The sequence below is a fragment of the Zea mays genome, chromosome 8 (genome assembly GCF_902167145.1).
Source record: "Zea mays cultivar B73 chromosome 8, Zm-B73-REFERENCE-NAM-5.0, whole genome shotgun sequence".
NCBI classification, from domain to species: Eukaryota; Viridiplantae; Streptophyta; class Magnoliopsida; order Poales; family Poaceae; genus Zea; species Zea mays.
The window spans coordinates 53,084,487-53,097,550 of record NC_050103.1 but is presented as its reverse complement, the minus strand read 5'-3'; the positions used below and the strand labels follow the sequence as shown (position 1 = coordinate 53,097,550).

The following is a 13,064-nucleotide window of genomic DNA, read 5'->3' as shown; positions in this document are numbered from 1 at the left end:
TTATACCCCCAAATTCAGGGTGTTACAGACCTATCCCCCTTAAAAGAATCTCGCCCTCGAGATTCAGGGCTGGCTAGAAAAAGATCTCAGGGTACTTGGCTTTCAAATCATCTTCTTTTTCCCAGGTTGCTTCTTCTGAGTGGTGACCCCATTTGACTTTGCACATCCTGATGGTACTCCTCCGGGTGACCCGATCTACTGTCTCCAGAATTTGAGTTGGCTTCTCAATATAAGTCAGATCTTCTTGAACTTCAAGATCCTCTGCTGGCAACTGCTCTTCTGGCACCCTCAAGCATTTCTTTAACTAAGACACATGGAACACATCGTGCACAGCGGACAGATTCTCTGGTAAGCTGAGTTGGTAAGCCACTTCTCCACGTCTTGCTTGAATCTTATACGACCCAATATATCGAGGTGCTAGCTTGCCTTTAACTCCAAACCTTTTGGTTCCTCGGATGGGTGACACCTTCAAATAGATTGTAACACCTCAAAATTATATTTTGGGTAATATAGGAAGTCTTTTCGAGATTTAAAATTTATATGTGGGATTAAAGAGACTAAATGAAAAGATCTACATATGAGCTAAAATTACTTTTTGGAATAATATACAGTCTTTAGAAAGTATAGGTAAAATTATCTTTTAATAAATACTACACGTTAGAAATTATTTTCCTAGAATAAATATGTTCTTATTTATTGTGAGACTTGTATGTTAAGAGCATTTGCTTAAACAAATAACAAACAAATAAAACTAAACTATGCATCATGCTGGGCTCTTTGAATTGTGCATATAAGTTTGATTTGACAACATCAATTGGATTTAAATTTAGGATATCTAAACTAGGAAATGAAAACTGAAATTAGAAGTAAAAAATAAATAAAAATAAAAAAAAGAATGAAGCCTCGTGGCCGTCTCCCTGGCCCATCTCTCCTTTTTGCTCCTGCGCTAAACAGCACTAGGCCAGCCACGTTCCCTCTCCAAATCTCCAATTTATCTTTTATTTATTCTCTTGTCGTGGCTTGCATTATCATGATGTCAACATGCAAGCAAGCCTGGATCCATCTTCTCCCTGGTGGCAATAAAAGAACCACGGGGAACGGAGATCTCGCGGTAGCCATTGCTACCTGTGATTTGCCAGCGCAACAACCGCTCCTGCTATGGAGGGATTCGTTTACCTCCTACCCTCCGTAGAATCCGCGCCTGCTCCTCCATAAATAGTATAGCTCCTCACCTTCGGCCATGAGCGCTAGCACCTGGTGATTAACGCCAGGGAGATATAGGGGAGCCGCCACACCTGAGGTGTCTCCACATCGCCAGCTCTCCCTAGAATATTGCCTGGAGCACATGGATGTCGATTTGCGCGCTAGCTCTGGTGTTGTTCCTGTGGCGCTGGTGGATGACAACCGGTGAATGTCGCGCACGCCGTGGCCTCATCAGGGGCGCTCAACGACTGGAGTAGCCGATGTGCATGCGATCCTTCGTCGAAATAGATGCATTGCCGCTGGGACGTTGATCGTCGCGTGCGACGCTGTGGCGTTCAAATCTACCGGTAAGAATTCCCCTATTGGTTTCGTCATCGTCTAAACTACGCACAGCGCATAGATCTCGTTCGTTCTTGAATTTCAGGCTGGGCTGACCGGTCCGCCGCTCGCCAGGGCCGTGTCGCTGGCAAGCATGGCGCCGACGAGGAAGGGTCTGTGCGCCACCGCGACACTGGCTGGGGATGATGATGCGCCGTGGACCGTTGGATCGATTGCGGAGGGCACAGATTAGATCTAGGCGTATAACCCATCGGGCCGTCGATCATTGATTCGATGGCTGCGATCTCGTTCTGGTTCGGTGGTAAGAAAATTTAATCGTGGCCCTTGTTGCAGGATCCAACTGCTAGAATTAACCGATACCCTTTCGACCTGCGCGTTTTGCAAAAGAGACCTCCTATTTAACTATAAACAACCTGCAGTCCACACTGTGGGAATTCTGAGTCTTAGTGTCTTTTGCGTAGAACCCCCCTGGGTTTCTGTTAAATAGTGGCCGCAGTCCAAGTAACTCAGAAAATCTATTAAATTAAATACAAAAATTCTTTTTAATGCAAAATAATGTCCCAAACTTAAGAAATTCATAACTTGATGAATTTAGCTCCAAATTGATTCATTCCAGTGGCATTAATTTTGTTTAAGTATTTTTTTACCTAGTACCTTTGTCTAACCATGAAACTTGATTTAAAATTATTCACATGAATAACTCTATTCTAGGTATTAAATAACTTCAGAAATTCCTAACTTAACAACCGTAACTCCGAATTTAGTGATTCACGTTCCCACGATCTTGTAGCGACGCGTAGATTATTATTATGCAATGTATTATTATGTTTGGTGTGATGTTAATTTTGCCTATACCATGTTTGTATGTATTGCTACGTTTAGCAGTGAGGACACGAGTCACCTGAAGAGCAAGTTGGTACCTCACTACAGGAAACTGGTTAAAGAACATGGGTGAAAAACCGTCGAACTTAATGTAATAGGCCGTCGAACTTACCATAAGAACGTGGGTTTACCGACGAATATAGCCGACGACGATTTTTGGACGAACTTAGAGAATTAAGTTCGACGGCCCCGACGAACTTAACGTTAAGAACGTGGGTATCGTCGAACTTAAGATTAAAAACGTGGGTACCGTCGAACTTAAGATTAAGAACGTGGGTTTTTAAGTTCGACGGGGGTCGTCGAACTTTTTCCCGTAAGTTCGACGGCACCCACGTTCTTAACGTTAAGCTCGACGGGCCAGGTGGCCGTCGAACTTATGGGTCCTACGTGGGTCGGCGAGGGCTGCCCATTAAGTTCGACGGTACCCACGTTCTTAACGTTAGGAACGTGGGTACCCACGTTCTTAACCCTTTTTCAGAAAAAAAATAAAAAATACATAAATGAAAAATTAGACACACATAGTAACATATGCAACACAGAATATCACATACAATACAAATTTCAAACACATGAATATATGTACATATCACAAATTCACACAAGTCCAAATACATAAGTTCACAAATTCACACAAGTCCAAATACATAAGTTCACAAATTCACATAAGTCCAAATACATAAGTTCACAACCATAGTTCATATTTTTAGTTCACAAGTTCAAACATTAGCTCTATCGCTCTCGATCAGGACATCGGATTGTTGTTCGTAGCTCCACCACTAGAATTGAGACATCTGTCCACAAAGTCAGCGTGAGGGGGAGGAGTCACTTGATGAGAGCCAGAATCCTACAAATTAAACCAAAATTCTCATAAATATACAACTGGCATTAAATCACATGAACACCAAGATATTGGTAAGCATGATAAACATAGCGCCCTTTTCTAAATAAATATAGGAAAGCATGATAAACATAGCGCCCTTTTCTAAATAAATATAGGAAAGCATTAAATCGCATGTACACCAAAATTCTCATAAACCAAAATTCTCATAAATTACTGAATGGGTAATTCAAACAACAAGGCCCTTTTCTAATTACTGAATGGGTAAAGCTTCACCTTAAGATGATAAATAGCGCTTACATGTATACAATAACTACATACTTCTAGAGTTCTAGTAAAGTGCCGCCCATGCGTTAAGAAATCAGCATGGTGATGCTGTCCCATTACCTGACATGGTATCACTCGATGCTAAGGTGGACAAGGAAAGTAGTTGGTGTCTGGAACCATTGATTGCAAACTCCGACTGATGCATTGATAGCGTTAATGTGGATAGCTTGTGCACTGATCAGAGATTCGGCTTTAATTAGATTATAGGTGTAACTGTAGCAGGGATTGTCTCGTGTTAAGCCCGACGAGAAAATGATTTAGTGTAACTGTTACTGGAATCTGTAGTTTGATTTCAGATAGGTTCATAGTCACTATCTCAATTAAATAGGTTCATAGTCACTGAATTACAACAGGGCTATTGGGGAATCACATATCCTCTTTTTGTAAATCTAGAATTCAGAAACAATTATTGTAATCTTGAATTTACAGGATCCATCACCGTCGCCATAAGCGCCCAAGTTTGCTCTGTTCCTGCACACGCCTGTGAGATGGGAAGATTAATGTCGTCAGGCTAACAGTCCTGATCATCTGTATAGCTTACCAAAATATTATATGCACCACATAGTTAAATTCCAGAAAGGCTATTGTAGCTCACACCTAAAAGCGCACAAGGTTGGCTACTTCTGGCATTGCAGCGAGCGAGTGGCTTTGTTTCTCAAAGCATACTACAACTTATCTGTAAAGAAGGGGGAGTCCTGTGGTGTTTGCAAAATCCAAACTAAAATAGTCTGAACTCTAGACCTGTTCATTTATCACATGATCTGGTTCAGATCCTGAGCCTAAACATGCCTACTGGTGGTCAAAATATACTCAAAGGCCAGACCTGTAGACATTGTATTTTTCTTATATTTTCAGGTATTGGTGAAATCAGGCATAGTGAAAGAGGGGCCACATATCACTTTGAAGACCAGTCAAGCACAACTAATCCCTTAATGCAATGTCATAAATTCAGTTCAAGTTTAAATATCCAGCCTATCCACACGAGAAATTTGGTGGGAGATGATTAGGAACTTACAACATCTTTCTTTAATATAATTAGAGCCACTTCCATTGAAGAATTACTCCCTCCATTCCAAATTATATGTCGTCATGGCTTCTCTAGATACATCGATCTTGCTATGCACCTAGATATATGTTATGTCTATATACATGGGCAATAAAGTACCTAGAAATAACAAAACGACTTATAATTTAAAACGGAGGGAGTACAGCACAGTTCAATATTAGAGACACTTCCTTTTAGAAGCATTAATGCAAAGAAGCAAAATATGTCATGTCAGATTGTAGCACAAATTAGTGATTCATTCATAGACTCACATCAAACCCAAACTATTGTAACCTTATAGCAACTTGCACAGATTCAATGTCATGAACATTCATGTTGGGGACCTTCGGCGTCCGAAGGTCCTCAAAAACATAATTTAACAATGTTTCTGGAGTATAAATGTCTGAACAGGTATCTTCGGACTCGTATCAGAAAGGGAGAAGCTCAAAAGATACGAAGGTTGACACAGCGCCGAAGCTGTGAAGCAGTAAAGCTTCGGCATGTTCGCAGAAGAGGGAACCGACTTAAAGATGAAAAGGCCATTTAGACCTCGATAGATTGCTATGGAATTATCACCAAATGTAAAGGGCATGTATGTAATTTTGTATGGGATGTACCCCGTGCCTATAAATAGGTGAACAGTACTCCCGTACTGTTCACGTTGACTTGGCATTTGCTTTTGCGTCACACTTGTATTTTCATCTCCTTCCAAGCCGAAGGTACATTTATAATTCAATATTGTCTCTATTTCTCTATGATGAGTTAATAAAGTTAGATGAATAATGTTATATGATTATTTATGCTATCTTTTATGTTTCATATGCTTCGTCTTTTACTAATGTATGCTGTATTGATGAAGGTTAGTCCTTCATGACCTTCGTCCGGAGATCGTTATATCCTAAGGGAAATAATGCTTCAAAGGACGAAGGACCTTAATGTTTAACATTTTCTGTGTTGCCTTGTTCTTAACTCATAGCATTTGAGAACAAGTCTCCAACATTGGCGCCCACCTCCGGTGAACTCACTTCCACTCCTTGAGCTTTTCAACACCTTCGGCAAGCATCACCTTCGTCATGCCGCCGAAGAAGGCTTCAGCACCAGGGGCTGGCACGCTGCAGCCGCTCGACCCCAATCAAGACGTCCTTTCTCTTAGGGAGGCACGAAGCCAGAAGAGGAAGGCTACCAGTCCAACACCTCCGGAGGATGATCTAGATCAGGAGATTCAAAACCTGGAAATCCTTCAGCAGCAGGTTCAACGCAAGAAGGAAAAGATGGCCAGAGTAGCTGAGCTGCAGAGGCAGATAGACGAAGCCTCTGAAGAAGTTCGTCATCTTGCTCAGGACGAGCAACACCGAAGGCCTCAGCATCAAGACTTTCATCAGGAGGGTTTTCCCAACGAAGATGATTGGTATGACAATTTCCATCATGGGAATTTTGTTTTTGATGATGCTTCTCCTCTGTCCGCTGAGTTGCAGGCTACACCTTGGCCCCCGTCATACAAGCCGCCTCAGCTCCCTGTATTCGATGGCCACTCAGACCCGAAGCAGTTTTTGATGAGCTACGAAGCAACAGTGTCTTCGTATGGTGGCAATGCTTCAGTCATGGCCAAATCTTTTGTTATGGCTGTTAGAAGTGTTGCTCAAACCTGGTATTCCTCCCTTCGACCAGGAACGATCACTTCATGGCAGAAGTTGAAGGATTTGTTGTTAACCAGTTTTCAAGGATTTCAGACTAAGCCGGTCACTGCTCAGGCTCTGTTCCAGTGCAATCAGGACCACGAAGAATACCTTCAGGCATATGTCCGAAGGTTCTTGCGTCTGAGGGCACAGGCACCAACGGTGCCCAATGAAATTGTCATCGAGGCCATGATCAAGGGGCTTCGGCCAGGTCCGTCAGCTCAGTACTTCGCCAGGAAGCCTCCTCAAACTTTGGAGAAGCTTCTCCAGAAAATGGATGAATACATTCGGGCCGACAATGATTTTCGCCAAAGAAGGGAGGAGGCTTTCAGGTTTTCTGAAATGACCAGGGGCTTCGGAGGGAGGTTTTACCCGAGGCATGTGAGATCAATTCACAATTCTACACAAAATGATGACAGAGGAAGCCAACAGCAAAGGCCACAAAACTCCTCACAGGCCTCTGGACAACAGCAAAGCTCCTTCCGGCCACCAGCTCCAAGAGGCAGAGGCGCCAGGGGCTTCGGAGGAAGATTTGGCGATCAACCGAGAAGAATCTTTTGCTTATTCTGCGGTGAGAACAAAGGCCATACTACCAGGATGTGCCATGTTACTATACAGAAGCAAAAGGAAATAGCTGAAGCAGCAGCACAACAAGCCCAGCCGAAGCAGGTCATGCATACAGCTTCGTATCATTCGCCCTACATCCCAGAATATGTGGGCAACCATCCTGCAGTCTCTGCTGCTTCGGCGAGTCAGCCTCAAGCTTCCTGGCAACAGCCTCCACCTCCACCTCCGTTGCAACAAGGCCAGCAGCCAGAAGGGAGCCAATATGCTCCGCATCAAAGGGACTTCAGAGAACAGTCCGAAGCTCGCACGGTCAACAGCACTGTGCCAGAATCAAAGCACATCTATTGACAAATATCCTACCTTAATAGCAATGTTTTTCATTCAGTTTTATTTTCTGTAATAAAGGACATTGTTTAGGTGTCATGTAACTAGTTTCGTTGATTCCTACAAGAAAAATATGTTTTCTTCACAGGCTTGTGATAATAAAAGGACCTTCGGACTATCGAAAATTCTTCGAAGCAACAAAAAGTCGTTCTAAGGAACGCAGAGTAAGTTTGACGAAGTCACAAAAAGACGTTCCGAAGGGAGCGCAGTGTAAGTTTTCTGCTCCAAAGTCGTTCCAAAAGGAATGCAGAGCATACAGCGAAAAGTCAACGCTGATACCGCCTAAGTAAAAGGCGAAGAAGCTCCAAAGACGTTCCTAAGGGAATGCAGAGCTTATACCGCCTAAGTAAAAGGCGAAAAAGCTCCAAAGACGTTCCTAAGGGAATGCAGAGCTTACAGCGAAAAGTCAACGCTGATTCCACTGAAGTAAAAGGCGAAGAAGCTCCTAAGGGAGGCTTATAGCGAAAAGTCAATGCTGATTCACAAAAAGATTATGTGTTTTATCGCAAATATGCGTGTATCTTCGGAATATCACCTTACATAGCATAACATCATCACATCATCCTTGCATAACATAAGCATCATACATCATAATGCATGTGGCACAAGAAAGAGATATGACATTAATCTTCGGAAAAACGCTTTGAAAAAGGGGCAAATCATGCCAAGTCACAAGGAGAAACAATATTGATTTCTGAAGTATAGCCTTGAAGATTGTTTCTACGAAGCTTCAGCACTTTTCCAGGATATTTCGGATATTGTTGTGATAAATGGTAATTCTTCTTCACGAAGCATGAAAAGAAGGGAAGGTGTTTTTTCGCCAAAGACTCAAAAACGGTACGTATGTAAAGTTTCATGCATCGTAAAGAATTGAATAACAAAAATAGATATATTACGTTCACGATTACAAAATGTTACATTTCAGAAGTTTTTTACAAAAATGTTTAATCCTCTCTCAAAACGACTTCTGCAGCCTCATTCAGGAGCCGATTCACGACTTCGTCCATAATATCTTCGGCCATCTTTTTAATTTCGTCGTCCCCCTTCGGCTGAGGGTCCGAAGGTGCTTTAGTCGTATCTGAAGGACAGGACACGGCTATGCTGCTATTACAAACGGAAAACGAGGTTTAAAACTAAAAATTACAACACAATACAAATTATTAGTTAATACCTAGTTGACCTTCGGGCTCTGTGCTCTTTTCAGCAGCCTTAGCCACTTCTCTAGCATTGTGGATGCCCTTTTCACTTCTCTGAATAATTTCTCCTGCCATTTCTCGGCCACCGTTATCCCAGATATCAGTAAAAAACTTTCCACCAATTATGCTTGCTTCGGCCGAAGGATCTCTTGTATCTTCAAAGGACAAGGAGGCTTCGGACTGTGCCAAAATCTTTACGTGTTCGCAGCCCTTCTTTTCTAAGATGGTGGCAATCCCTCTGGCGCCAGAGAAGGCGCATATATCACCTCGGCTATTTAAAATTTCTTCGAAGGCTTCAGCTTCGCGGCCAATCCATTCAATAACACCTTCGGGATTGCCTCTGGAAAAATTTTCCTCACTTGAGAATGCTCCGACCTTGGCAAAGCTAGCTTTTAATTTCTTAACACAATCTATAGATTTGTTGTAGCATCTCTTTTTGGACGAACGAAGCTCTTCAACAGTCACTTCTAAGTGATCTGCCCATTGATCGCTGAGTTCACGCTTTGTTTCTTCGAGTATGCGTTCTTCCTTGGCTCTGGCCAGCTGTTTCCGAAGGTCTTCAATTTCACGTTTTTGAGCTTCAGCTTGAATTTTAAAAGCAGCTTCGTCCTCTTTTACTTTATTTATTAATGAGTATAATATTTTGTCTTTTTCGAGACCTTCGTTCCTCAGTTCAATTACTTCGGAACGAAGGTTGCTCAGGGCTATTGTACACCCTTCGTCTTCAGTATCTTTCTGTGCTCTGAGAGCATTGCTAAGTATCAAGCCCTGCAAAAAGGAATATGTGTGTGTGTCAGTGGGTTTAAATGAACGGAAAAATACAAGGATTTCATTTATCGTACCTTTAAACTGTTATAAGCTAGGCTGTCAGCCAGATCGTTTTTTGACAGCACCGAAAGTCCGTCTTCTAAAGTTGGGAATCCGAAGCTTCTGCTTATCTCCCGACAGACAGAAATTTCCTTGTTGTCGGGGAGACAGTACAAGAAGTCTTCTTCTCCACTGCCATTAAATATTAACGCCCCCTTTGGATATTTCAGTTTTTGGGCATAATGCTGGGCCTCTTGTTCTTCTTTTTCTGATAATTTTTTCCCCGAAGCATGACGAAAAATATAATCACGAATTTTGGGGGATGCTTCGGGGGCAACAACACTAGTTTCTTCAAAAGTTGGCTTTGTTATTTTCTCTGCCTCACTTTCCAAAGTTTTTGCGGGCTCTGAGGGCCCAGCTTCGGCTTCAATCTCTTGCTCTGGAGCTGTAGAACCAGAAATTTCAACTGTTGTTTCAGGAGTAACAGCAGCTTTCTTCGGAGGTGTGCTCGAAGATTTGATCGTTTCCAATACATCTAGCACATTAGCCATTCTCTTTCTCTTCGGAGTTGCAGCTGGCACTTTTTCATTTTTTGCTGTCCCAATGATTGCTGTAGGACTCAAAACTTCTGATGTTTTGGAGCCCTCAGTTGCTTCTTTTACCTCTTCAATTTTTTCTGTGAGCGGCGCTTCGGTTTTCTCTTTTGTTTCTGACAACAAAATGTTTGATTGTTCTGATTCTATCTTTGGTGGCACTTCGGCCGTTTCTGCGATCTCTGGCAACAAGGCTGGCTCGATTGGTTTTTCAGCTTCGGTGGCTGAAGAAGTTTTCCCGGTAAACTCCGGCACCGAAGCTGGTTCAATATAACGCGGCTGATGCGTAAGAACCTTTATCTTTTTCCTTTTCGGTTCTGGTTCGCTAGGAGCAGCTGCAGCTTCTTCTTTTGCAGAGGTTGTGTTTTTTCTCTTCTGCCTCCGAATGGGATAGCAATAATCAGGGTAGACAAACCCAATGGCATCAAATACCCGATTCAGTCTCTTCTTTTTTCGGCCTCCGAAGGCTGCTGACATTGCATTATCTTCAGCCTTCGAGTAGGTTCCGAGCAGCTCATCACTTAAATTGTCAATGCTTTTCAACCACTCATCATCTGGCTCAATAAATTTATCTCCAAATTTGAAGGTGTACTTCAGTCTCACAAGCCCACCTTCGTCGGCCTCTTTTATGGTTTCTTGTGGCATTTCCCATTTCTCAGCAAGCGGCCACACCCTGAAGGCGATATGCTCTTGTACTAAGTCCCTTGTTCCTATAAAAGAGCAGACAACGCCGAAGGCCCTCTGGCATTTTTCGGCAGCTTCATTCATTTCCACCTTCGGCCTTCGAAGGCCGAAGCTTTGCCAAATAGGTCGCATGATTATACCTTTGATGTCTTCCCGTGCTTTCAAATCATTTTTTACATAAAACCATTCTGTCATCCAGCCGCTAGGCCACCTCTTCCGAAAAGTTGGCACGGGACAGCTTGACTCAGACCGAGAAACAAAGCTGTAGCAGCCAAAGTTGTTGTGATACTGTTCTTTACCCCAAGGTATTGTCTCGTATGATAATTCGTGCATATTGCAGAAACTTTTTGCATCAGGCTTCAGACCTTGGCTTCGCACGGCCCACACGAAGATGTTCAGCCTTATGATAGCCTCGGGGGTAAGTTGGTGAAGATAGACTTCAAAAATCTTCAACACTTCCACGACGAAGCTGCTCAAGGGCAATCGCAGCCCAGCCTTCAAAAAGCTTCGGAATACTACGACTTCATTTTCCTCAGGGTGTGGACAAGTCTTCTCCCCTTCGTCGGCCCTCACAATGGACAAATCCCGGAAATACCTTCCTCTCATATTAACAAGATGATTCTCTTTGATAGTTGATTTACCATAAACTGAATGGCTTGGTCGCCAGGGGCGATCTTCGGAGTCTTCGCCACCACTGTCTACATCATAACTTTCACTGTCACCAGTATCTTCAGACAGTCCTTCCAGAATCTCATTGGTGATTTTTTCTGTGTTGGTCTTTGACATCGCTATAAGAAATCCTAAATTCTTCTCTTCATCAAGAGTCAGCTTCATCTCAGCAGCAGCCTTCTTAGCAGCTTCAGACATCTTCGGAAGCACTAAAAACTGTTTTCAATTCCGAAGCTTCAAAGCTAAAAAGCTTAGCAAAACACAGTGCACAAGAGCTAAAAACTGAGTAAGCGGGAGTGGTTGGCCAGAAAGCGTGCAAAATGAGTTTGCGGTATGGCCGTATTTATACGCTCGGTGCGTTGAAAGTTGAAAGACCCCACTTGTCATTGAATGTTGCTATTCTAGCATAGGGAAGGTGTTTTTTCGGACCTTCGGCGTAAAGCCTTCGTCCATATCGCAATCTAAATTTATTATTTCTAACAAATTAATATTGCGAGGGGCTACTGCTGGGGACCTTCGGCGTCCGAAGGTCCTCAAAAACATAATTTAACAATGTTTCTGGAGTATAAATGTCTGAACAGGTATCTTCGGACTCGTATTAGAAAGGGAGAAGCTCAAAAGATACGAAGGTTGACACAGCGCCGAAGCTGTGAAGCAGTAAAGCTTCGGCATGTTCGCAGAAGAGGGAACCGACTTAAAGATGAAAAGGCCATTTAGACCTCGATAGATTGCTATGGAATTATCACCAAATGTAAAGGGCATGTATGTAATTTTGTATGGGATGTACCCCGTGCCTATAAATAGGTGAACAGTACTCCCGTACTGTTCACGTTGACTTGGCATTTGCTTTTGCGTCACACTTGTATTTTCATCTCCTTCCAAGCCGAAGGTACATTTATAATTCAATATTGTCTCTATTTCTCTATGATGAGTTAATAAAGTTAGATGAATAATGTTATATGATTATTTATGCTATCTTTTATGTTTCATATGCTTCGTCTTTTACTAATGTATGCTGTATTGATGAAGGTTAGTCCTTCATGACCTTCGTCCGGAGATCGTTATATCCTAAGGGAAATAATGCTTCAAAGGACGAAGGACCTTAATGTTTAACATTTTCTGTGTTGCCTTGTTCTTAACTCATAGCATTTGAGAACAAGTCTCCAACAATTCACATGATGTCTTGCAACAAAAACTACAATAAGGTATAGCCATATTTGCTTACCGCTGGTGTTCCTTTGAACGCTCAATAAACTTAGCAGCAACATCATGACCTTGATAGGATGCCAGCACTGTCCTAATGTCAGAAGGTCTAGCCATGGCAACATCTGCAAATTGTGTTGGCTTTATCAACGTTTCATCATGTTGATATCACAAATTCACAATATAAGAGAGAGGTTAGAACACTCACACTCGAGAAATGGAATTAGATCCAGCAGTTGGGTATCATTTTTTATCTTCAAGTTTAAAAGGTTTGATTTCAACACAATTTTCATGCTGCAGGCAAGATTCAAGAGCATGGGCGCTGAGATAGATCACTTGAGCAGGGTTTCTGTTCAACTTTGACAAATCCTGATAAAACATGAAAAATATAGTAAGATTAAGAGGAAACGTGACAAGACAGTGGAAACGGACAGTCAAGCATATCTGCAGTTTAGATACAGGACCAGTCCTAAAAACATGTCAGACCCTAACAAAATGTTTAATAGTAGCAAGCTTATCAATCACAAAGGAATGATTGTACATCTACTTTCTACAATAGAAAGTACTATAAACTTTGTTTAGATACTTTCTCAAGTAAATGGTCCTGATAGTTGGTCATCCTTTACAAAGATGATAAAATGGTGATGCACT

General features: G+C 42.3%; 1 protein-coding gene across 3 annotated transcripts; it reads right to left on the bottom strand.

Annotated features, from left to right (window-relative positions):
• Nucleotides 1-4,010: 4,010 nt before the first annotated feature.
• LOC103635196 (mitochondrial import inner membrane translocase subunit TIM50-like) lies at nucleotides 4,011-12,801 on the bottom strand. Of its 3 annotated transcripts, XR_002264231.1 has the most exons (4): nucleotides 12,622-12,801; nucleotides 12,436-12,538; nucleotides 4,605-4,754; nucleotides 4,016-4,070 (listed from the first exon to the last, which is right to left on the bottom strand). XR_002264231.1 is itself a non-coding variant. In XM_020542674.1 (3 exons), the coding sequence occupies exons 1-3, from the start codon at nucleotides 12,728-12,730 to the stop codon at nucleotides 4,025-4,027; spliced, it is 258 nt and encodes an 85-aa protein (XP_020398263.1). In that variant the 5' UTR covers nucleotides 12,731-12,801; the 3' UTR covers nucleotides 4,011-4,024. The 3 variants fall into 3 exon arrangements, 2 of the variants coding, with proteins under 2 accessions (XP_020398263.1, XP_020398262.1); XM_020542674.1 differs by lacking the exon at nucleotides 4,605-4,754 and having other exon boundaries at nucleotides 4,011-4,070; XM_020542673.1 differs by lacking the exon at nucleotides 4,016-4,070 and having other exon boundaries at nucleotides 4,355-4,754.
• Nucleotides 12,802-13,064: the final 263 nt, after the last annotated feature.